The 26,908-nt window shown below is 40.0% G+C and overlaps 1 protein-coding gene across 7 annotated transcripts in view; it reads right to left on the reverse strand.

Annotated features, from left to right (window-relative positions):
* PPM1A (protein phosphatase, Mg2+/Mn2+ dependent 1A) overlaps positions 1–22,643 on the reverse strand; it is a 40,286-nt gene extending 17,643 nt beyond the window's left edge. The window contains exons 1-3 of one of the 7 annotated variants that reach the window (XR_010731362.1): positions 22,510–22,643; positions 21,626–21,849; positions 16,639–16,688 (exon numbers count right to left, since the gene is read on the reverse strand). Coding sequence is in view for 1 of the 7 variants with exons in the window: in XM_066277398.1 (XP_066133495.1) it covers positions 16,639–16,648 (10 nt within the window). In the remaining 6 variants the exon portion in view is untranslated. The other 6 variants (XR_010731361.1, XR_010731360.1, XR_010731359.1 and 3 more) reach the window with 6 other exon arrangements.
* Positions 22,644–26,908: the final 4,265 nt, after the last annotated feature.

Genomic DNA, 26,908 nt, shown 5'->3' on the forward strand with positions numbered 1-26,908 from the left:
TATTCTTGTGCATGGTGTTAAGTTGGTAGTCTAGTTTCATTTTTTTGCATGAACTTGCCCAATTTTCCCAACACCATTTATTATTCTTTTCCAATGTTTCCATTGATTTGAGAGGGTGGGGAAAGGAGGAGGGAAAGCGGGAAGGAAAAGGGGAGAAAAGGGAAGGAGGGAGGGGAAGGAGGAGAGGAAGAGAAAAGGAGAGGGAGAGAAGGGGGGAGGGAGAGAGGCGCATTAACTCGTCATTCTACTTAGTTGCACTCATTGGTCGCTTCTCATATATGCCCTGACTGGGGATCAATCAATCCTGCAACCTCAGTGCACTGGGACAATGCTCTATCCACCCAGCAATCTGACCAGCGCACCAACACCATTTATTGAATAGACTGTCTTTATTCTTTACTCCATTGTATGCTCTTGCCTCCTTTGTCAAATATTAACTGACCATAAAGGTGTGGATTTCTGGGTTCTCTGTACTGTTCCATTGATCAATGTTTATTCTTACGCCAGTACCAAGTTGTCCTTATTACAATGGTCTTGCAGTATAGTTTGATATTTGGTATTGTGATACCTCCAACTTTTTCCTTCTCATTTTTGGCTCCCTATACATTTTGGGAATATTTGCTCTAGATCTGTGAAATATGTCATTGGTATTTCAACAGGGATTGTGTTGAATCTCTAAAAAATGCAGAGAATGCTTTGGTTAGTATAGACATTTTAATGATGCTATTTCTTCCAATCCATGAACACAGTATATGCTTCCACTTACTTGTATCTTCCTCAATGTCCTATAATTTTCTGAGTACAAGTCTTTTACCTCCTTCATTAAATGTATTCCTAGGTACCTTACATTTTTGTTGTTGCAATAGTAAATGGGAGTTTTTTAATTTGTTATTATTCATTATTGGTATAAAAATAAGAATGCCACTGATTTCTGAATATTTTGTATCCTACTACTTCACCACATTCATTTATTAAATCTAGTAGTTTTCGGTGGAATCTTTAGGGTTCTCTATGTACAATATCATGTCATCTGAAAATAATGAGCTTAACTTTCTACTTTCCAACTTGGATGCCTTTTATTTGTCCATCTTGTCTGATGACTGTAGCTAGAACTTCCAGAACTATGTTGAATAAGAGTAGTGAAAGTGGACATCCCTCTCTTGTTCCTGATTTTAGGGAAAAAACTTTCAGTTTTTGCCCACTGGGTATGTTGGCTGTAAATTTGTCATATATGGCCATTATTATATTGAAGAATGATCCCTCTGTTCCCACTTTACTAAGAGTTATCATAAACGAGTGCTAGATTTTATTGAATGCTTTCCTGCATCTATTGACCATGTGATTTGTAGCCATCATTTATATAATGTATAACATTTACTGATTTGAAATATTGTTCCAACCTTGCACTCCTGGAATAAATTCCATTTGATCGTGGTATTTGATCTTTTTAATGTATTGCTGGATCTGGTTTGCTAATATTTTGTTGGGAATTTTATCATCTATGTTCATCAGGGATATTGGCCTATAGCTTTCTTTCTTTGTAGTGTCTTCGTCTGGTTTTGGGATTAGGATCATGTTGGTTTCATTAAAAAGAAGTTGGGAGTCTTCCCTCTTCTTGAATTTTTTGGAGTAGTTTAAGAATAGGTTAGTTCTTCTTTGAATGTTTGATAAAATTTGCCTGTGAAGCTATGCACGTGCCTGTTCTTCCCTTTAGAGTTCAACTTCTTTAAAAAAAAAAGTGCTGATGCTCCAAGCTGTTGTCTGGCCATTCCACCAAAACAAGCTCTTCCAAATTGCTTAATACAATGATGCTTTTTAGTTCTCATTTGATTGACTGGTCCCTGCAGCATTCAATACAATACTCCCTCTTGAAACATTTTCCCCGCTGGATTTTCAAGATGCTATACACCAGGGGTCCCCAAACTTTTTACACAGGGGGCCAGTTCACTGTCCCTCAGACCGTTGGAGGGCCGGACTATAAAAAAAAAAACTATGAACAAATCCCTATGCACACTGCACATATCTTATTTTAAAGTAAAAACAAAACGGGAACAAATACAATATTTAAAATAAAGAACAAGTAAATTTAAATCAACAAACTGACCAGTATTTCAATGGGAACTATGCTCCTCTCACTCACCACCAATGAAAGAGGTACCCTTCCGGAAGTGCTGCGAGGGCCAGATAAATGGCCTCAGGGGGCCGCATGTGGCCCACGGGCCGTAGTTTGGGGACCCCTGCTATACACACAGCTTTCCTTCTATCCTTGCTTTTCCATTTCTGTTTCTTTTCCAGACCTCATCCTCATCTCCCAAGCCATTATGTATCGACATTCAAGGATTAGACATAAGCCGCCTTCTCACTCCATGATGACCCCTAGGTATTCTTTCACATATACAGCTAGTGCTCGACTTATGACCACAATTGGTTCCGACAGACCAGTCGTAACACGATTTGGTCGTAAGTTGAGTAGGCTATATGTACAGTACTGTGAAATAATGTTATAAAAATCTTTAAGTCATATTTTATCATAATTTTCTTTCATTATTGTTATATATCATAATTTTCTTTGTTCATTTTATGCCATTTGTATCATCTCTACACCATATTGTTTCTTATTTTTACATTTGTCAGGTTTAAGTAAAACACTGCACTACCAGTACAACTGGTTTTATTTGCAAAGATAATTTCCTCTTGGTAGACATCTTGGGAGGGGTTTGATGAAAAATATCCAAGACACAAAACACAAATTGCTGTACTGCGAGTCTGGGATAACAGTTGAAATGGTGCATACAGAGATGGTAGTACTGCCGGAAGCTGGTCCGCACTGTCCTACGACCAGCTGGGCAATGCTTGCGCTGCCTGACGCGGAGCAGTCATGGCTAGCGATTGTGGTCATAAAGTCGAATGGTTGTAAGTTGCATAGGTCCTAAGTCAATCAATATTTGTATGCAGCTTTGGCCAGCGAATGGCACCATCATCCACTGAAGTGAACAGAAACCAAGGACATATCTTTGATATCTCATTCTACTTCATCTCCCATCAGTATATATGTCCTAAATGTTCTCAAATCTGCTCAGTTGTTTCTCTAACACCTTAGTATTCAAGCTACCATCATCTCTCACTGCATTACTGTACACCAGCTTCCTATTTTGTCTTCATGTGCGTTCTGGGTTCCTCTAATTCATTCTACAAACCAAAGACTAAGTAAACCTTTCAAAATACAAATTTTGCCATATCACTGAAGATTATAAAATGAAGATTATAAGATTATTTTACTACAGGAATATCAACTCAAAAGATATGCAAAACAAAAAAAGCAACTACCAACTAGGACTACAAGTTGGTAGGCTGTTGACCTTCACATATATTAATATACCCTCTCCCCAAAAAGATGTATTCTCAAGTCCCCACTACTCTTTATTGAACACATTTAGACCATTTCATCCACTTTTCCACCATGGCATCTGAGTTTGCATCATTTGGTAAAGAGGATAATACCTGTAATTGTAACAGCATACAATCCCAGAGGATTTGCTCTAATATGATTTTTTTACTATTGTGGCCACCTTGTTTCAAAGTAGCAAAACAAAATGATAACTGCAGTGGGCTAAATAATGACTCTCAAAGATATCAGGTCCTAATCCTGTAAATGTTATTTTATGCAGAAAAAAAAGTCTTTGCAGATGTGCTTAAGAAACTGGACGAAGCAGAGGAAAATCTGACACACCCAGAGAAAGTGATGTGAAGTCAGAGCAGAGAGAGATTTGATAATGTTGGCCTTGAATTTATAGTGATGTAGCTACAATCCAAGGAATGCTGATAGCCACCACAAGCTGGAAAAGGCTAGATATGCATTATCCCTTAAAGCCTCCATGGTGAACACATTCCTGCCAACACCCTGACTTTAGTCCAGTAAAACTGATTTTAGACTTGTGATATCCTGAGCTGTAAGATAATAAATGTGTATTAAAAATAGAAGCTAGGCCCTGACTGGTTGGCTCAGCAGTAGAGTATCGGCTGGGTGTGTGAAAGTCCAGGGTTCAATTCCCAGTCCGGACACACAGGAGATGCGACCATCTGCTTCTCTATCCATTCCCCCCCCCAACCTCTTCTCTTCCCGCAGCCTTGGGTCAAATGGTTCGAGCAAAGTTGGCCTGAGACACTGAGGACGGTTCCATGGCCTCACCTCAGGTGCTAAAATAGCTCGGTTGCAGAGCAACGAAGCAGTAGCCCAGATGGGCAGACATAGCCTGGTAGGGGGCTTGCCTGGTAGATCTGGGTCTGGGTGCACGCAGGAGATGCATGCACTCTGCCTCTCAGCCTCTCAAAGAAAAAAGTGTGACTGTGTACTGGCTTACATGTATTTGTGTATGTAAAGAGAATTGCATACACAGAGGGGAAAAAAGAAAGTTTATAAAACAAATTCAGCAAAATGTTAACAATAGTTGGCCATTTAGGTAAATGTGGAAGTTCTTTGTACTCTTAGTTTTTCAAATATTGTTTCAGCTGCTTTCAAAATAAAATCATTAAAAATAAAAATGTGACTTGACTGGTTTGTACAATGGATAGAGCATCAGCCTGGCATGCAGATGTCCCACATTGGATCCCCAATCAGGGCACAACTCAGAAGCGACCATCTGCTCCTCTTCCTCTCCTTTTCCCTCTTCTCTTTCTCTTCCCCTCTCACAGCCAGTGGCTCCACTGGTTTGAGTATCAGCCCTGGGTGCTGAGGACAGTTCAGTTGGTCTGAGCTTTGGCCTCTGGCACTGAGGATAGCTCAGTTTATTCTAGCATTGGCCCCAGACAGGGATGGATCCTAGTCAGGGTGCATGTGGGAGTCTATCTCCCCTCCTCTCACTTAAAAAATATAAAATAAAATAAAATAATAATAAAATACAATGGGCAAGACAATTTCATAACAAAGACCTTTCAAGCTGTAAAAGAACTTAACTCCCAAATTATATAATTACCTAAAAGAGCAGAGAAAAAAACTTCCCACTTCTTTTCACAAACCTATCATGATCCTGATATAATTGACCAAAGATAGCACTAAAAAAACTGTAATTTAAACACACTCTTAATACAGATGCAAAAAAACCCTAAGTAAAATATAAGCCCTTATTACAAATCACCAATTAAGGTTCATTTTAGGAATTTAAGAGCAAATATTCGGCAACCTGTTAATATAAGTCATTTAAAAAGTTCAAAGAAGAAAAACCATATGATCATCTCTTCATATGCTAAAAAAGATTTGATAAAATTCATTCCATAATATGGTAATTCAAGCCAAACAGGAAGCATAGTGATTAGAACAATTCCCAGGAAACAAGGATACTTGCTCTTATCCTTATTATTTAGCAATGTCTAGAAATACTAATTGATGATGCACTAACTCAAGATTTCTTTTGAATCATAATTATGAAATGAGGTAAAGTATTATTTGCAGATAATGACTGTATGATGGCAAACTAAAAATCGAAAAAAAAGTTCAATAAGATTACCAAATGATAAATAAAAATAATCACTTCAAAAATGCAAGTGTATCTAATTCAAAAATTAACAAGAAATACTCAGGACCTTTAAGAAGAGAGCCTCAGGATAAAAGACACTCCTTTTTCTTAGATAGGAAGAGTTCAATATTAAAAAGATGTTTATTATACCTTTATTAATAAAAAAAAATTCAATATAATCACAACTAGGTATTTTGGTTCCCAGAACTTGATTCCAAAATTCTTATGAAAGAATAAGTGTTTGAAAATAGCCAAGTGTCCAAAAAAAAAAAGAATTTGCCATACCTAACCTTCAAATAATTCAAATTATGGTACTTAAGAGGGAATTGATCAGTAGAATAGAATTTTGGGTCCTGAAAGAGAGCTGTGAGAACAAAAATTCAATGAATGGTGTTAGGACAGCTGGCTTGTCATTCCACATCTGCCCTCCTGTGGAGGGTAGCCAAATCCCTATCACAAAAGTTAAGTTTGAAACACTAATAATAAAACCATGAAAGTACATCCAGGCAAATATTTCTATAATCTTATGGTAGAAAAGGACTTTTTAAGTGTCAATGGCCAAAAGGAAAAGACTGACTACAAAGGAACAAAAAGTGACTCCAGAGAATACAACCTCTATTCTATTAAAAAAAAGCTCATAAACTTGAATGGTAAATATTTTTAAACAAGTATTTGCAATATATATAACAACAAAATGAACAATTTAAAGGAAAAAAGCTGGGGAGATCCTGGCCAGCCAAGGACATGGGATCTCACCCAACTCTTTGACCATTGCCCAAAGGCCCTCAATAAAATGGTTTAGCAATCCTCCTCCCACAAAAGAGATAAATTTATGAAGCAATCTCACTAGCTAGTAAACACAAATTTATTATTATTATTATTATTATTATTGTATTTTTCTGAAGTGAGAAGCAGAGAGGCAGAAATGGACTCCCGCATGAGCCTGACAGGGATTCACCCGGCAAGCCCACTAAGGGGCGATGCTCTGCCCTTCTGGGGCATCCCTCTATTGCAACTGGAGCCATTCTAGCGCCTGAGGCAGAGGCCATGGAGCCATCTTCAGCGGCCGGGGCCAACTTTGCTCCAATGGAGCTTTCTTAGAGATCCAAAATTGCCAACTTCCATAATACAATGAAATAATATCTCGAAGGAAATAATAGGAAGGAGAGTAAAAAAACCTGTTAAGAATTATATGCTTTTAAAAAATGTGTAAAATATACTTTCAGACAAAAACTAGCCCATACTCTGTTACTAAAAAGATTAGTAATAATAATAAAAAGATTACTAAAGGATACACTTTAAGAAGAAAAGTGAACCTAGGAGTGAGTTACAAGGAAGAGAAAGTACTATAGAAACCGGTAAAATATACTAGCTAATCAAATTAGGTATTAACCATACACAAGAAATGAAACATTTTAATGCTATATAAAGGGTAAATAAAATTGTAGGCAATTATACAGATGATGGAGGAATGTTTGTTGCTGTTTAATCTCTCCCTCCCCCTCTTATCTCTAAAATCAATTAAACTCAAAGGATGACTTAAACAATGGATTAAAAACAAATGCAGTAAATTAGCTTGTTGTGGTTAAAAAAAATTATGTTTGCTTCAGAAAAATTTCAACCAAGGATGACAGAAAGGGGAAGGAGAAAAAGAAAATAAAATTCTCCAACAATAGTAAGTAGCATAAATACTCCAGATGCAGGAACTAAAAATTTTACGACTTGGACACTGCATACCCCTGAAGTCCAGCAACTATTAACTAATCTTTATGTTCATATTAATTCCCTGGTATTGGCTATGTATTGTAATAGTAGAATTCTGTAGGTTCTAATTAATCAACACTTATTCCAGTGAAAGAATCAGAAAACATGGTAAATAATGTACCTTAATTTTATACAGAAAAGCTTAAATCTCATTTAACGAATGCTCCTCTGATATTTCATTTTTTTCTAAATATACTTAAATTATAGCAGTCTTTAAATTCTCACATCTTACTTTAGTTAAGGGTAGAAATGTCTTAAAGATTCATTAGTTTGTAGCTCAAAGGATAACGGTGACCTCTTATGTTTCCCCAATCTCCCTCAGAACTAAAATTTCACAGGTTTTTCTAGTTAAATAAAGCTCAGCCTTATAGATTAGTCAGTTAAATCAACAATTATTCTTAAGCTTCTCCTTCTACAATGTAACTATGAAACATTTACAAAGATTTACAGTTGGGCCCTGGCCAGTTGGCTCAGTGGTACAGCGCTAGCTTGGTGGGTGTATATCCTGGGTTCAATTCCCAGTCAGGGCACACAGGAGAAGTGACCATCTGCCTGTCCACCCCTCCCCCATTCCTTTCTCTCTCTTTCCCTCCTGAAGCCATTACTTGATTAGTTCAAGGGCATCAGCCCAGGGTCTCTTCCTTCTTCCCAAATTTCCAGTTTGCTTATTACAGGACTTGACGTACTTTAAAGCTATATGTAGGATTCTGGCTCTCTTGAGGCACTTTTATCGACTGTCCTTAAAATTTCACTAACAATTCTAATCCAACCAGAAGGCCCCTGATTATCAAATCAAATTAAGATTTAGCAGCAGTGGCCCTGGCCGGTTGGCTCAGTGGTAGAGCGTCGGCCTGGCATGCAGGAGTTCCGGGTTCGATTCCCGCCAGGGCACACAGGAGAAGCGCCCATCTGCTTCTCCACCTCTCCCCCTCTCCTTCCTCTCTGTCTCTCTCTTCCCCTCCCTCAGCCAAGGCTCCATTGGAGCAAAGTTGGCCCAGGCACTGAGGATGGCTCTGTGGCCTCTGCCTCAGGCGCTAGAATGGCTCCGGTTGCAGCAGAGCAACGCCCCAGATGGGCGGAGCATCGCCCCCTGGTGGGTATACCGGGTGGATCCCGGTCGGGTGCATGCGAGAGTCTGTCTGCCTCCCCGTTTCCAACTTCAGAATACAAAAAAAAAAAAAAAAAAAAAGATTTAGCAGCAGCAACTTCTCAATTAGTGGCCATACTCTAATTCTAGCAGCTCACTGAATATGGGGGCACCCAGAAGAGGATTCTTCCCCTCCAATTAGCAAACCCCAAGAGGACAGTGCCTTCATTTTCTGTGAGACTTCTTTGAAGTATAATCCGAAAATGAAGGATAATCCCAAAATGAACACCACACTGGTTCAAACCTGAAGATCTCCAAAGAACCCAAAAGATAACACATGACTATGGTTCAGCTTCAAAATGCCTATGCAAAGTTTTGGAAAGAAAAATATGTCAAGGGTACTAATAATCAGCAAATGAGATGATCATTTGTGCTTCAATGATATATCACTAAAATTAAAAATTCAGAACTGAAAAAATTTAAAATTTCACCTATCATCTTACCTTCTATTACATTATAATATCTTTGCCTTCTGTCTACTCTCTAGGTCTTATTTTCTCCTAAGCAGCAGCCAAGTTTTATTCTTCCCACAAATTCAGATTCCTTGAAAATTTTATACAATTTCTATTCCTACTCTTACCACCTTGTCCCTCCCAGCCTGAGCAGTCTCTTCTATTTTCTCTTTCTTGCTTTTAATTCTTTCTCATTCTTGGATTTAGGGTAATGAGAAGGTAGAGTCCAGGCAAGCCAAATGCAAAAGAAACATTTCAACGAACTCCTGCAAATCTTGAGTTTGAGTGGAAAAGAAATGGCTACTACAACAACAGTTTAGGAAAAGTTTGGGGCTATTGAGCAACCCATAGTGAAAAGTACTATTGGAGGTGAGAGTGAATGGTACATATTCATTGAAGTTATAATACAAGTGGAAAGCCTGAATCTTGGTTTAAATTTGGATACAGTCTTCCAATTATTGACTAGTTTGTCTTGAATACAGTAGAAAACAGCCATTATTTAAGCTATAAAAGGAGGCTAAATTATTCATAGCAGGCTGTCTCATGAGATATACAAGATGTTGATAAAGGCTGGAAATCACTTATCAAAAGATATCTGGATTCCACCTATAGGAAATATACAAAAGACAAAAACCTACAGAGGCAGAAAGTACATAGATGACTGACTTGACAAGGGCTGGGAGAGAGGAGAATAAGGGAGTGACTGCTTATGAGAGTACAAGGTTTCTTTTGGAGGTGATGAAAATGTTCTAAAATTAAATTGTGGTAATGGCTGCACAATTATGTGATTACAATAAAAACTACTGAGCTATATATTATACGTGGGTGAATTTTATGCCATGTGAGTTATATCTCAATAATAATATTTTTAAAAATTACTGCCCACTGTTTCTTCAGCTTATAGTTTCAATTAAATATTTACTTCACTCTTTCAATTAAATATTTACTTAACTTCTTTCAACGAACCAAATTTTATCCAAATGAATTCTAATGCAAGACTGTTATTAAGTTAAATAATACCCTAATTTAAATGCCCTAAATTAAAACTTTAAAAATGAAATTTCAAATGGCAAACCAAAACCAACCAATTGAACCAACCAGTCACATAAAGCTCTTCTATACTAAATAGTATTTCCATAAAGCACGTAACAGGCCACTCCCCCCCACCAAATATTATTAAAAAATAATTAGTCTAATCAGTCTGAACTAAGTAAAAATGTACAAGTACCTAAACCACAGTCAGTTTACAAAGGTATTAGCAGCAGTTTCGATTACACAAAATATGAGACTGAACTGCCAACTTTAATGTTTCATGTTTCACGATTTTTATGTATCACCATCTTCTAGACATGTGCCGTGATATGAATTATATACTCCATAAGGTAGTCTTACAGTTCTACATAGGTATGTACCGTACAATTTTAAAAAGTAAACTTTAGAAGTACATAATTGCCTGAAAAATATCTAAGCCAAATTTACTTGGAAAGTTCCAGGGACTATAAAAATTAGATACTGACCTAATTTCACTAGCAATTATAGTATAAGCAAATCACTGAAAAGATTTAGAAGGCAAAGAGCTATTTAGTTTTTAAAGTTTTCTAAGAATGTTTTGGTATTCACAATCTCAATTTGCCTTACTTGTTAACTATTTCAAACTTCTTAGTTTTAGATAACTTGTATACAAATTGAGAAGTGGATTCAATTCTCACTTGCTATTTTTTTTTTTAATCCTTGCATATGTGAGGCTTCAGGCTCAGACTGACCCAGAAAACAATAAATGACTTGCTCAGCCAATCCATCCTTTTATTTATTTATTTTTGCTAAAAACAAGTAAAACCACTGACACAGAGCATTTAGAAATGTTTGCTGATAACTTTGTATAATTAAGTTGAAAGAAGGGAAAATAAAACATTAAATATTTAAGATGGTAAAGGTCATTCACTCACAAAATATGTGGAGATTTTAAATATTTGACACATATGAAATGTCCCCACTGGAAAAAGGAACAAAAATTATTTGTTTCTAAGAGACAGACTTCTATCCATACAAGCTAACAATCTTAAAACAGAATCATTCATTGAGTCCATCCATGAGGTAACTTATGTGTATGGAAAAGGGTGCTGGGAAATAGTGTGTTTTTAAGTGAAAAATTTATCTTTCTAATATCTTTCACACACACACACCCTCCAATACTTGATTAACCAGACCTCAAAAGACATGGCCTAAAATGAATTTCTCAACTCCCTATCATACCACTTCTACCCAGTTCCCTGTCTCAGTAAATCTACCATGAGTAATTTCTTGTATTTCCCTTATCACAGCACATAAGGCCCTGTGAATAAATTATCTCATTTTAGATTTTAAGACCCATGGGAGAGATCATGCTTTTTTACCCATAGCATTTAGCCATATCGTGACACTTGATTAATATGTAAGACAAGTGGGCCCTGGCTGGGTAGCTCAGCTGGTTAGAGCATCGTCCCAATAAGCCAAGGTTGCAGGTTCAATCCCTGGTCAGGGCACATACACGAATCAACTAATGAATACATCAATAAGTGGAACAATAAACTGATGTTTCTCTCTCTAAAAAATCAATGAATAAAAATTTTTAAAAATATGTAAGACAAATGAATGACAGCCATCATTGTGACTTCTCCCTGATAACAGAGTTGGGAATTCTGTTCTAACCAGATATCCCATAGAAGCTGACCTGCAAACTGCACTGTGCCTTTTACACTTTGTTATTCTATAGAATATAGATCACACTACATGGCTCAGTAGTTGTTGACATACTTGCGTATAGTATCAGAAAGCATTTATACAGATGGAGAAATTAAGACAACAGATAAGGGGTAACAAAGGGTCAAGCTGTGAATTGACCACAAAAGATCAGCCTCTTGATGTCTACAACAGCCTTACAGCCTGACCAGGCAGGCGGTGGCGCAGTGATTAGAGCGTCGGACTGGGATGCGGAGGATCCAGGTTCGAGAACCCGAGGTTGCCAGCTTGAGCGCGGGCTCATCTGGTTTGAGCAAAGCTCACCAGCTTGGACCCAAGGTTGCTGGCTCGAGCAAGGGGTTATTCAGTCTGCTGAGGGCCCGTGGTCAAGGTACATGTGAGAAAGCAATCAATGAACAACTAAGGTGTCCCAACGAAAAACTGGTGATTGATGCTTCTCATCTCTCTTTGTTCCTGTCTTTCTGTCCCTGTCTATCCCTCTCTCTGACTCTCTCTGTGTCTTGGGGAAAACAAAACAAAACAAAATAAAAACAACAAAAAAAACCCCAGCCTTACAGACTCTCAGCAAGAATAATATTCTTCTGCTTTATAAAAAGTGAAAAATTTGTCCTGGCTGGATAACTCAGTTGGTTGGAGCATCCTCCCAAAGCACAGAGGTTGTTGGTTCAATTCCCAGTCAGGACACATACAGGAACAGATCGATGTTCCTATCTTTCTCTTGCTCTCCCTTCCTCTCTATAAGATCAATAAAATAAATGTTTAAAAAAAAGTGAAAATTTTATTTATTGCCTATTTATTCTGAAGTATGATGGCATATCAAAGATGTTCTTCTAGGCTCTGGCCGGTTGGCTCAGTGGTAGAGCATCAGCCTGGCGTGCAGAAGTCCCGGGTTCGATTCCCGGCCAGGGCACACAGGAGAAGCATCCATCTGCTTCTCCACCCCTCCCCCTCTCCTTCCTCTCTGTCTCTCTCTTCCCCTCCCGCAGCGAGGCTCCATTGGAGCAAAGATGGCCCAGGCGCTGGGGATGGCTCTTTGGCCTCTGCCCCAGGCGCTAGAGTGGCTCTGGTCGCAACAGAGCGTCGCCCCGGAGGGGCAGAGCGAGGCTCCCTGGTGGGCGTGCCGGGTGAATCCCAGTCGGGCGCATGCGGAGTCTGTCTGACTGTCTCTCCCCGTTTCCAGCTTCAGAAAAAAAAAAAAAAAAAAGATGTTCTTCTAAAATCAGGTTAAATTTTGTGATTCTGTTTGCAAAACAAAAAAAAATAATATACAACCTTTCCTTGCTTATCCTTTTCACTAATATTTTCATTTCTGAATTTTTGTAACAAAGGTAGTAAGCAAGCTGCATCTCTTAAGAGATATAATACCAAATTTGATGCAATTTTTTTTACCACTCAAGCTAAAGAAAAGGAGCAATGCTAAGAAGCTAAGATATTCATTCAAACTTGGTGATGATTTACGGTTCTTATTCTTTGAAATAGCACAACAGTTCTATAATATATTCTTTAAATAAAAATTAAGTCACATACAGCATGACTCAAAACAACCAAAAACAAAACAAAAACCCTGTTTATCTATATTTCTGCCTGACAGTCATATCACTGGGGAAAATACAAAGCACCAGCCTAATTTAAACTGGATTATATATGACCAATGCTCTTTCATAGTCTGTATTTCTGGCTCATATTCAATTTTGTCATGTGATCATCAAAATAAGCAGGGACACTACAAGATTAAACAATCATATATTGAGCACCTATTTGAAACAAATGAAACTTGGTCACTTTCAAGGAAATTTATTTTTCATAAATCTTAATATTAAAATGTTCCAGGTAGTAAACAAAGCATACTTATATAGCTAGTACTTAAGACTGTCTTCTTGAACTCACTAAATATTTCACTTGAATAAAGGACTAATGTAGGCCCTGGCCAACTGGCTCATTGACAGGGTGTCTGCCCAGCATGTGGATGTCCCAGGTTCAATTCCCAGTAAGGGCACACAGGAGAAGCAACCATCTGCTTCTCTACCCCTCTTCCTCTTGCTTTGCTTCTCTCTCTCTCTCTCCTTCCCTCCTGCAGCCATGGCTTGATAGGAGGATGGCTCCATGGCCTCCTCCACTAAAAAATGGCTCCAGTTGCAATGGAGCAACTGCTCCAGATGGGCAGAGCATCGCCCCCTAGTGGGCTTTCCAGGAGGATCCTGGTATGGGTGCATGCAGGAGTCTGTCTCTGCCTGACCTCCTCTCACTAAATTAAAATAAGAAAATTAAAAAGGACTAATGTAACCATTTGTCAGTGGGTTGCTAAGTAGTGAACATAAATAAAATAAGCCATAAAACAAAATTGTGTATGGCTTGTGGTACTAGTTGTAGTATAGCTGTAGCTTACATGTGTTTTTTTTTAATTTAATAGTTCCTCTTGGTGAACCTAAAGGGAGCTAACATGACACCTTGTGCTGTACTTTTCAAATTTAGTGTACACTTCCATCTCAAAACCCAACTCAATCACAAGATTCATTTTTTTGGGTGCAATGAAACCATAGTCATACCCTTCCTATACAAACATTTTCTATTCCATTACAACTGCCAACAGATTTTCTTTTAGCAGTAGCAATAAAACTGTAGTATCCACATATATAATTACTTTGAAGAGTCCAATGATATGTGTTTGGCTTCTGTTACTAGCTGTCAAACTCTGGACATAAAATTTAACCTCCATCTCAATTTCCTCATCTGTTAACATACAGGTAATAATAGTATATATTCCAGATAGATATGAATATTTAATGAGATACTACTTGAAAACCTCTATATTAATGCTTGACATATAAGAGCTCACTAAAGCTCCCTATCAGTTACTAGCTAATGTCAAGGCTAGAAAAACTGAAAAGGCACACAAAGAATCAATTTTAAGATTCTAGTCTTAGTATCATACTACAATAAATGGATCTAAGCAGCCACTGACATAAAATTATCCACTTAAAATTTCAATGTAGGTTGGCTCAGTGGTAGAGCGTCGGCCTGGCGTGCAGAAGTCCCGGGTTCGTTTCCCAGCCAGGGCACACAAGAGAAACACCCATCTGCTTCTCCACCCCTCCCCCTCTCCTTCCTCTCTGTCTCTTTCTTCCCCTCCCGCAGCCAAGGCTCCACTGGAGCAAAGATGGCCCGGGTGCTGGGGATGGCTCTATGGCCTCTGCCTCAGGTGCTAGAGTGGCTCTGGTCGCAACAGAGCGACGCCCGGATGGGCAGAGCATCGTACCCTGGTGGGCGTGCTGGGTGGACCCCGGTCGGGCACATGCGGGAGTCTGTCTGACTGTCTCCCCGTTTCCAGCTTCAGAAAAATACCAAAAAAAAAAAGAAAAAAAAAAAAAAGAAATTTTATATGTATTTTCTAAATACTCTAAATATTAGTTTTAACAGTTTGGTAAGTTTAAAGTTTAGCTCAGAGGTGTTAATAAACAGACTATTCATATATTAGACATTGGTTTGGTTCACATTAAATCAATAACTGCTAACACAATGTTTAATCACTATGCTTCCACAATTCTTCTCTGTTTAAATGAATGTATAGTTTACAGTATTTGCAAATGTAACTCTGGGAAGAGATACATGATTATGAATGTCTTGTTAAGCTTCAATTTCAAAAAATTAAAATGAAACCTTTAGGTCCAGAATCAGTCAACCTAATTTTCTATACCAATATAAACTCTGCTACATTTCAGATTTGTATAATCTTTACTCTTAAATATCCAGGTTCAGCTAAAATAATATATTAGTAATATAATAAATATTTGCTCCTAGAAAGTGCTTAACTCCCTCCACCACCTCCTACAGCAATCACTCCTACTCTTAGGTAGATTTTGCCTAATATTAACAAAATATCTGAATGTCAACTATCCACAAAGCACTGTGCTAGGCTTTGGGTATAATAAAAAGTTATTGTATTTTGCTCTTCAGAATTTTATAATTACATTGAACATACAATCATAATTATTATTATTATTTTTTTGGTATTTTTCTGAAGTGAGAAGATAGAAGGCAGAAACAGACTCCTGCATGCACCAACCGGGATCCACCCGGCATGCCCACCAGGGGGCAATGCTCTGCCCATCTGGGCTGTTGCCCTTTGCAACCAGAGCCATTCTAGTGCCTGAGGCAGAAGCCATGGAGCCATCCTCAGCACCTGGGCCAATTTTGCTCCAATGGAGCCTTGGATGCAGGAGGGGAAGTGAGAGATTGAGAGAAAGAAGAGGGGGAAGGGTGGAGAAGCAGATGGACACTTGTCCTGTATGCCCTGGCCGGGAATCGAACCTGGGACTTCCACAACCACACCTACAATCTACCACTGAGCCGACCAGCCAGAGCCAAACATACAATTATAATTAAAATTTAAATACCTAACAGTAAATTTTATGATTCAAGTTATACATATAATACAATAAATACTTCTACAGAAGGACAGAGAAAAGGAGATAGGAAATATTCTGGTGATCAGAGAGGGTTTTGTGGAAGAAAAAATATTAGAAATGAGCTTTGATACAGGAGAAAACAAAAGCTGAAGAAAGAAGGGCAAGAATTCCAAGCCACCAATTAGCATAAACAAGGACCCATAGAAAGAAAAGCATAGGATGTGTTCCAGAGATGGCAAGTGACCGGATGATACAGATCAGTCCTGAGGTCCAATCACAGAAACTGTCAAAAGCCAAACGAAGAATCGAAACCTTTATTCTAAAGACAAAAGAAATCACTAAGTATATTGAACAGATAAATAATATGAAAATAATATTTTAGGAAGAATTTTGTGATGTTTATAGAATGTGGGATAAAGATGAAGCTAGTGGTAAAGACCAGTTAGAGTTCTAAAACCATGGTTTGGGTATGAGGTAAGACTGGAATTGCTCCAAAACAATTTTCAACTTTAAATAACCCAGGACTCACATGTAAAGCTTTAATGCCTTTTATGAAAACTCCCTATTTCTTTTTTATAGGAAGAACTAAGTTAATTAGGATAATTTAGTTGTCTTACTCTCTTTCATCTTTTCTTACAGCAGTATCTTCTTGCCCATTTCTTCTTTTCTTTAAATTTTTCCATTGATTTTGAGAGGAAGAGAAAAAGGGTGAGAAAGAGAGAAACATCAACTCTGTTTCACTTAGTTGTTCAACCTAGTTGTAGACTCATTGATTGCTTCTAGTATGTGCTCTGACTGAGGAGTCAAATCTACCTCTCGCAAGCTGAGCAACCTGCCAAGGCCTTCTTACCCATTTCTAATCATGAACTCCTCTTCAAAATATCAACCCTTTTATTTCCCTCACTTACTGAACATTCTAGTCTGAACATTCACCTTTGCTTCATCACTCACTTTTTATCCTCTATTTAACCATCAACTCCTGCCTAATCATTAACTCCAAACCCATGACTTTTTTCCAGCTTCATAAAGTAAAATAAATCTACTCATACTCAACTTTCTCTTCCATTATCTCTTAACTTTTAGTCTACTCATATATAAGTTCTAATACCCACAACTTTTATAACCTTTTCTAAAGTCTCTATTCACTCTCTTATAGTTCTTATAGCTTCCAGACTCACAGCTAAAATTATACTCAAAGACAACCCTCTTATAGCCACTAAGTCTCTCTATTCCCCTAGGAATAACAGCTACCATATCTCTTTGCTTTATATAATCATTTCATTTAATCTTCAAGGTTACCTTATGAGAAAAGCTTTTCCATTTTATATATAGAGAAAACTGAGGCTTAGAGAAATCAAGTAGCTTGTCCACATCACCCCACTAAGAAGTCATACTCTGTAGCCTTCAATGTGGTTCTAGGGGCTGTGTATACTTAAAAACATTTCCCTTAGTCCTTCATTAAGGATATCAACCATTTGAGAACACTGATTTCATTCCTCAATATGAACAATGATAGCTGAAGACATAAAATTAGTCTGCTGACTTGCAAAACTTTGGAAATGAGGAAATGAACTTAACTTCTTAAATCTTTTCTGCATGTAGAAGAGACCCTTACATAGAAAGACTTAACTAAATTTATAGACTCTTAATTCTAGGGATTTGGATCAGAAATATTAATATTCAAGACTCATCTAATGGGGAAAAATCCACTCAGAAATATTTTGAAAATAATTTTATATCGACACAGATTTAATGCTGGCATATAACTGATTCTTTGAACCCATATTTCTTCATTTGTGAAAAAGAGATACCATTATAAATTTTAGAGGGTTGTGGTAAAAATTACAGCCAGACACAAATAAATGGTAATAATTATGGCTTTCATTATTCACTTTCTTCTAATATAAAAGTATATAGTTTGGTCTCACAGGATTTTAATTCAAATCATATCAGCTAAAAAACTTACTTTCAAACTGGATTCTAAATATGAATGCTACATATACTTGGTCAACAGATTCAAATTGATACATATGTTTTATAAACACAGTACCAAGTCTCTTTACCAGAATACGCTCCAATCCAGTACCTTTCCCTCAATTTCTAACAAAAACTCTCAAGTCCATTAAATTTTTAGATTAAAAGTATTCTGAAGCTCACCTATCTTAACTGTTCATTTTCTCTGGCTCTTCCTACCTGCCTCAGCAAAACAAAAGCTAGGTAAAGAGATTATCTAGGTAGTACAGAGATAGCTAGGACATGCAAAGGTCAATATCATCAAAGAATATATCCTGCAGCCTCAAAATAAAATAAAATTGTTCCGTGAGTAATATGAAGCACATAAGATATTAGAAGAAAAACAATATAATCAATCTTTTGATATAATTTAACCCAAGCTTCTTTCATATAAGGATCCAGGTAGAAATAATCCCAGGTGGAAAATCAGAGACTTTATACATCAAGGCTAATAGTGAAAAAAATAAATGAAGCAACTGAAGTTTTGACATTTTGTCACCAGCATTATTTGAGATGGAAAACAACATATTCTGGCTGGCATAAACTTACTACCCAAGGTATAGGAAGGCAAATTTTAGCCTAGATGCAGCAACCTTCCCCTTCCCCCAAAGTCCATATATTTCACTGGGCCACTCCTTGTTTCATCTTCTTGCTTAACCCTTATAGAACTCAACTTGAGCTAATTTTCTTACATGGCTGCTTCCTTCCTGATCCAATTAAGGACGGAAAAAAGTCAAGAGTGATATTCACTATCAAGTCATGTTCATGCCCTGATTTTAATACTAGTATCTATCAAAAAACATCGTGATACTTGTGTGGGGGGGAGAGTAACATTCAGGGTCAGGTGCCCATGTAAGAGTTAGATAATCATTTGGGGTGATCATCAAAATATCACCTTATACTTAATTATTTATACATGATTACAGACTTACAGCTTAAGAAATTAATCCAGCTCTCAAGGGTGAGAATTTCAGTGATAACAAGCTCCCTGTGGACATATGTCAGGTCTTTAGTTTTAGATTATTAAGTAAATAAACATTCTTAGTTAAAATCAGCTACATTACTATGCATTATAATAAAGAATCTAGGTGTAATCTGAACAAATTCAAAGACTGTAGGTTTTTAGTAACTGCTTAGTAATACCATGTGACATGATATTGCTACAGATTTCTTTGAAAAAAAAAATTAGGTATTAAGAAACATATTTTTAAATGAAGGTTTACCCAAAAGTTAAGCAAGACACAACCAGAACTGACAGAAAAAACTTCATAATGTGTTCTTATACTAGCCCTTCACATCAAACTACCAAGGGCCATGAGATTGTTCAAACTTGTAGTCTCAACCATTCTTTATCTCCCGCGGAATCTCCATTCCCCTTCCTCCCAAGAATTTTCTACACTTCCCAATCTTAGTAGAAAAGTCAATAAAAGCCACCTCCTGGAATATCTTTACTAAAGAACAATTACCAATTTAAAATTCTTTTAAATAAAACAAAACCCATACAAAAAATCAGGTTTAGAATGCTGAAACATCAAACAGACCAGGTTATTTAGTTAAGGAATATTGAACAAAATAACAAAAAAATTTAACAACTAGACAGTACATTTGATAATGCAATCTACCCCCTTGGCTTTAGTGATTTGTAAGCTGAGACTCAAAGGTTAAAGGACTTATCCATGGACACAGATATTTTGGAGCACAGCCATGACTAAACAATTCTTGTCTCCTAGTGCAATGTTCCTTTCAACAGTTTATACTGTAATTATGGTCATCACTCAGGCTTTCAAACTAAAATATAAACAGATATAATCCGTGGTAAAATACATATATATATTTATATATACACACACACACATATGCATATATATTTATGTCATGTAAAAAGATTTTTGATGACTGCAGCATTCAACCATGTTATTTTTCAAATATGATGAGGTACCCAGTAAACTTTCCCAGTCTAATATACCTCTCCCATAACGACTTCACTGATGTGGAAAAAAAAATGTTAAATGAGTTAGCAAATCAAAAATGTCTTAAGCAATTTTCACGTGCATTTCATTAAGTTAAAAATCATCCCTTCATGACCTAATGTTTTATCAGATATAAAGCGAGTTACACATAAGAACAGGACTATAATATCAGGCCAGGGAATGTTGGTGCTTCAAATTATTTATTGGCAAAACAAATATTAAATTAATAAAGGTAACACGTATGATTAGAAAATAGGTGGTGGAATGGGTCACTATCTTCCTAGTCAGTTTTCTAATCTATAAAGTTACAGAAAGGCAATCTTTGGCAAAGACCCAACATGCAAAAAGATGTAAGTATAAAAATGAGGTTGTTCCGGTTAAGGAGTTGGAGAGCAAGACCTGCTGGACCTCTGAGGGCTCTTGGAACCCCTAGGGCTCGGCGGAGTACTGTTTAAACAAATAAATCCTCTGACTCTTTAGAGCTCTTTGCATCCGAAAAGTGGTTGCGTTTTAAATCCCAACGTGCAAATTTGGAAAGACTAAACCTTATTCCTCAAAACAATTTTTTTAAATTTCTAATTTCTTTCAGCGTCAATTTCATTTACTGTGGGAAAAGAATATCTTTCTCCCACAGATCGTTACACCTCGATACTCCTCCAATCACTCCTTAGAAATCATTCGGCTCATTACTCCAATTAGCAGAAAACTTAAGGCTGGAGGGGGGTCAGGGGGCGCGTAGATTGCTTGGCTTGGGCAACTTAAGGCGACCTCTTTGGTTTTTAAAGTACCATGCGGTGCTTGAGGAAAACGAAAAATACCTCAGGTGATGAAATTTTCAAAAGGTATCTAAAGCTGCGGTTGGCAGAAGGCTCTCCACTACCAGAAAATATCTCGCATCTACCAGCAGAACAGGACTATGCCTCAGCCAAACGCTAACATCAACAACTTTACCCACACAATTCACACGGTCAAAAAGACGAGAAGAAATCAGTGTGCTTGACTTCAGTGGATTTGTTCGACGCCTTAATAATGAATGAACCAGAGGCATCCCTGACTTGAGTTCTGAAGGAGCCTCCCTCTCAGCTCCGTCCCCAATAAATCCTAGAGCAAATTCTACAGAATTTGGTGTTTCGAGGCCAAGTCCGGTCCAAAGGAAACGCCCCCCCCCCTCCCCGGCCTGCCTCCCCGGGGCTGGAGCGCAGGGCGGCCGGGCGGGTGGGGGCGCCGGCAGCACCCCTAGCAGCCCGGGGGAAAGTTCCGCCGGCAGCTCTCGAGCCGGGCCGGGCCCGCCCGCGGCCCTCGCCCGCGTCGCCGCCGCCACCAACACCCAACCCGGCCGAGGGTCGCGCCCCCTCCGAGAGCCGCCGCCACCAACACCCCGCCCCCGCCTCCCCGCCGACGCCCTCGTGGAGCGTTAACCCCTCGCCGCCCGCAGCCCGGCTCCGAGCAGGAGGCCGGGCCAGGGGGTGGAGTTGTCGCGTCTCCTCCCGGGAGCACCCGGGCAGACGCCCGGCTTGTTTACAGGCCCCAGGCCTGGCCGCCGCCGCCGCTGCCGCCGCCGCGCAGGCCCGCGCCGCCCGCCCGTCCGCCCGCCCGCCCTCGGCCCGAGCTTCGCGCTTACCCGGAGCAGCCGCGGGCGGGCAGGTCCCCGGTCGGCCGAGGCGGCGGCGGCGACGGCGGCCAGGGAGCGAGCGGGAAGGGGGTCACCACGGCGGCTGCAGACCAGGTCGGGCAGGGGAGGGGGCAGAGGAGGGGAGGAGCCGGGCTGCGTCCGGGCCCCCGGCTCTCAGCGCCCTCGCGGCTCAGATCATCCGGGCGTTGGAGCGGGAGGCGGAGAGCGGGTCCCTGAGGAGGAGGAGGAAGAGCCGAAGATTCATCGCTTTCGTGCCCCACCTGCCTGGAGCCCCCCACCCCCCTCCCCAACCACCCGTTCCTGAGCTGCAGTCGCCCGAGCACCCGAAGCTGCGGGCCGGGCCGGCCCCGAGACCACTGCTCCCTCGCTCCCGCGCGCGCTCCCGCCCCTAGAGCCGCCGCCGCCGCCTGGAGCGCGTACCCGCGCAGGCGCGCTCACGACGGAGCCGTGCTGTCCTTCCCCCGCCCCTCCCCCACTCCTCCGCCCGCCCCGCCCCACCTCGCCCCGCTTGCTCAGCCGCCGCTACGGCTGCGGCGCGGCGGAGCAGCTGGAGAGACCCGGATGTCGTTGGGCTGGAACTGCGGTGAGGGCCGGCCGGGAGGCCGGCGGGCGGGCGGGGGATGGGCGGCCGTAGATGACGGCGCTGCCCTACCCAGCTCTAGTCGCGGCGAAGGCTGGGGCCCCACGCCGAAGTCGAAGGGAGTGTCTGAGTCCCGGATCGGAACTAGGCACCAGTGTGTGCAACTGTTAGGAGCCGTGGGGAATCGAGAGCCTTTCCGACCCAGGCGGCTTGCCGAGCCGGGACTCAGAAGCTCTCCCCAGGGCGGCCGCGCCTCCCGCCCCGGCGCTAACACCTGTCTGCGAATACACACCCCACTCCCAGCCAGGACGGTGTCCACAGATCCCCGAGGACGGACCCTGCCCTTTCGAGCCGTCTCGGGCGAGGTCGCAGTCTCTTCGCCGCCTGGCTGCTGCAGCTCGATCGCGTACTGAGTTCCAGGCCTCCGCCAAACCCCCTCCCCCGGGGCTCCACGTCTCTGGAGCCATTCTCCCCCAATGACCCCGGGAGGTCCACTACAGTGCCCCAGCCACCCTATCGCGTCCCAGAGGCAGGCGACACACGCAGTTTATCACTACCCACCCACGTGCACACACAGGGCACATGCTCTGAGTTTCTGGCAGGCTTTCTGTCTAGCTCGTGGGCGCCCACATTGTATTTATTTGCACATGTTAGTCACATGATTCTGTCACTGGGGACCTCCAACGACCTCTAGGGAGGTTAAAGGAAAGGAGATTCTTCAAAGTCTATAGGATAATCAGAAATGTAACAGCTCCTCTATGAAGAGTTAGAGATCAGCTTAAACCTAATTGAAACTGCACGTGCAAGCGGCCAAAATCCAGTTTAGCTAGCTAGACTACGGAAAACCGACCCACGCTGTTTGCAGACGCCCGGGGATAGAATGACAAACCCTAGCCGGCCAATGAATCAGAAGTTGAGAGCAGTACATCACCAGCACAGGCTCCCATTGGCTGGGGTGCTTTTCCCTCTCTTGTCAGAAGCTTAACCTGTTCATGGATTTGACCTACACCACATTTGTAGGAACAAGTTTAAAGAAATACGTGTGTGTGTGTGTGTGTGTGTGTGTGTGTGTGTATGTAAATGCTTTGCTTTATATACAAAGAAAAAACAAATATGTAAATACTTCATTGTAGGAGACAGATACTTTTAAAAGAACACGGAAAAACAGCCAAATTGGGTTCTGGCCAATAAAATGTGTGATGAGCCTTTCTCTCCATTTTATCTCAGGAGCTCACTGTAGAGAGCAGGTTGTACCTCCTAACACCACTTTGCTGCCCCAACTCTTATTCTGTCTTTCCATCATCAGCAAACATTTAGCTGCTTTTAAAGCTGTAAAAGCCATCTCTAATTTCTTCAACGTGACTTTTGGGTGAAGGTTCTGTTCCTTTCACTTTTAGGCCTGGGACCTAACAATAGGATCAAACAGTATCACCAAATGGTCATTGGCAGGCCAACTCTTCAAGAAACCCTAAAATCATTATACCTACTATGTTTGGGGTTAGAATTTCTTAGAGTAAGATGAAGATGGATCATTTCCAGGTACACAAAGAAATATAAAATTCACTTCTGCACTTAGCCCCAGTATCATGTGAGGACACATTTCCTAATTACTTCTTCACACACTTGCCAAAAGAAAAAAAAAAAGTAAAATTAGATCAAAGATCTTTGTAACTCTGCCTTATTGGAATCCTTAATACTTTAGACAAGTAACAGCATGATTAGCATGCTAGTGGACTCATTACTATTCTGAAATAGAAAAGCTCATGTGGCAACTACTTTTTGGAGTGTCTTAGGAAACAAAATTTCTTATTTATAAGGCAGAACCAGGGTTGCCAATGGCAGTAGTGGCACTGAACTTGAAGGTCTTGCCTATCTTTCTCTTCCTTCCTTTAGGCATCCATACCTTTCTTCTCTTTGCCCTATATTTGTAGAGGAATCTGTCAATTGTAGCAGAAGTAGAAAAAGAAATATGAACATAAAGAGATTTTTAAGGAGTCTGCACAGTGTACCACAGACTGCTGATAAAACTGCACCTTCCTCTATTTCTCGATACAGCTTGCAGGGATATTTTGGTATGAACTAGGAAACATCTTAAAATTTGAAACAAAGATATCTTAATATTGTCTGAATATATATGTTTGATATTATACTATCCCCTTCCTTATACTAAATATTATATTCCCTAAATGTTATACTAAATATTCCCTAAATATTATCCTAAGGGGGAAAAAATATTTAGAAAGGGACCAAAGGACATTTAAAAAAGAGTGTTAGAAGTTTTTTTTTGAACTACATGTTAGGGATGTTATAATTCATAGTTCACAGTTTTTGTGAAACAGTGGGAATATACTCCCATATTGTAGTTTAGTAATTTTTATAGGTATACTTTAAAACTATCATACTCTGCTTTGGAAATCTGTTTATATTTCAATTACCAAAGAGGAAGAAGATTTTCTGAAAGATTGGCTTTCAAATCCTGACTTTAAGTGTATGCAATTATTAGTCTAGTACTTGGGAGGCTTGGGTGAGTACAGAGGCTGCAGTGAGGAGTCTACAGCTTAGACTGATCAGTAATACTCTCTCCTCTTTTCTTCTACAATCATGATTTAAAGAAAAGGTTAACATTCTTGGTTCCAAAATTACTATTGTAAATTCACCCAGAAGAGTCACCCCTGAGATAGCCTTACTTAGGCCTCTCAAAATAAATCTCAGCAATTTAAGTGACCCCCTCAAGGGAATCCTGGAGAATCCCCCTTCCCTGACCCATTCATCCTTCCGCACTGAAGTCAGTCACACTACCAAAGAGTTACAAAGCCAAGCAGAACACAGGTTCAGCTCTTCCTTTCTCCTCCTCCTTCACTACCTGTTTTACGTTTTATTCTCACAAACATCCTCTTCACTTGTCCTCTTCTCTCTCTTCTTTTTATTGCTTCTCTCCTTTTCTTCTGTTTTCTTTTCATCTCCTTTATCCTTTTCCCCATTCTTGTTTTCTCTTTTTTCCTTAGTTTAGTCCAAATTATGGCTTCTGCATACCCACTTTATAATGAAGCAATGAATGGTGCCCCTAAACTAATTTTTGAGGGTATACCCTCCACCCCAATCCTCTTTCCGTCATCCTCCTATCCCCCACTATATCTTGAAAGACTTGGCTGTTTAAAGGACTGTCACAGAATGAAAAGCATTAGAGCATTCTGTCCTGTGTGACATCACTGAGGCAGCCTCATTAGGGTGGGGCAGAGAGAAGTCAACAGTCTTCTGCTGCCACTTGGGCTCCTCCTGGTCCCTGAGAGAAAAATGGGCCCTGTGAGCACCACAGGCCAAGCCCTGGATAGTCTTTAGAATAGGCTCTTGCCTCAAGAGAACTGTATATGGCCATGGCCTTACAACACGGTGTGGCTTTTGCCAGACAAGGTCATCTATTCAACAGATGGTTGTTGTGTCCCAGGCACTGTGCTGGGTGCTGGGGGTACATAATGACATCAATGAGCAAAAACCCAACTCCCAGGGAGCTGTTATTATAATGAGGGCACAGACAAAGGAGTAAGTAAATAAGGAAATTACAGGTTGTGATCAGTGTTGTAAAGGAAATAAATAAACTATCAGGGAGATGACTTGAAACAAGGAGACCCTGCCAAGAAGGTAGCGTTTAAACTGAAGGGTGAGAAGGAGTCAGGTTTGCAAGGAAACATTGGAGAGCTTTCTAGGCAGAGGGATCAGCATGGGCAAAAAGCTTGATGTGGGAAAGAGCTTTGGCAGAAAAAGTTGCCTACAGACCCAAGAGAAGTTCAGCAAACTCAAGGCATACATTTTATAAAGTCGCTCAACTTTAGAATTTCAAATTAGGATATTTGGGTTACTTAATCCAGTTTACAATTAGAAAACTGCCTTGAGCAGAGGGGCACAATCCATACAAAATAACTTCGTGAATTGGTCTGGGCCAAAAAGGCAAAGCAGCTTGAAAAATCCAATGAAAAATCAAAACACCTTTATGTAACTATTGAAATTAAGAAGCATTCCACAACCCCAGGAGAGTTCTTTTCAGACAATTCAACAGCAGCTAGAAATGAGTAAATTATAAACGGAAAAAATTGGTTTCCTCTCAATATAGATAGCTGTTCTTAGTAAGGAAAGACTAGCAAAAATTTGGAGCTTTTTTTCCCCAGTGGGTGTTTACTTCTAATGAGGGCATCACAGAAGATCTCAAACTAAACCATACCTTTGAAAGCTGCAACACATTTGGCATCCTTAACAAAGGTGACCTGGTGTTAAGTGATAAAACTAGTGATGAAATGACCATCATGACAAAGGCTTTATTTCTATATCTGGCTCTGCACTGCCACTTAGACCAATGAATTTAATCCTCACAACTCTTGTGGACAGGCAGGCAAGGACTGTTCTCGTCATTAACAGAAAACTGAGTGTAGGAAGGGTAGCAACTACCCAGAGTCACCAAAAGTAATGACAGGTATCCAGGTGTTTCCTGGTGGCCTATGGGTCATCCCTTGCTTTAATATGCCAGTAACAGGCAACAAGGAGAGTCAAGGAGTGGAAAGAGCATGTCAGGGTGTGTGCACCCGGCTTGTACTAGCTCAGGAGAGCTGGCTGTTAAATTTTTAGGAACTTTTCTAGTTGTAAATTACCAATTAAGTAAATTTAAAACAAAAGTGTAATTAAAACTCATCACTTTCAAA

The sequence above is a fragment of the Saccopteryx bilineata genome, chromosome 4 (genome assembly GCF_036850765.1).
Source record: "Saccopteryx bilineata isolate mSacBil1 chromosome 4, mSacBil1_pri_phased_curated, whole genome shotgun sequence".
Taxonomy (NCBI): Eukaryota; Metazoa; Chordata; class Mammalia; order Chiroptera; family Emballonuridae; genus Saccopteryx; species Saccopteryx bilineata.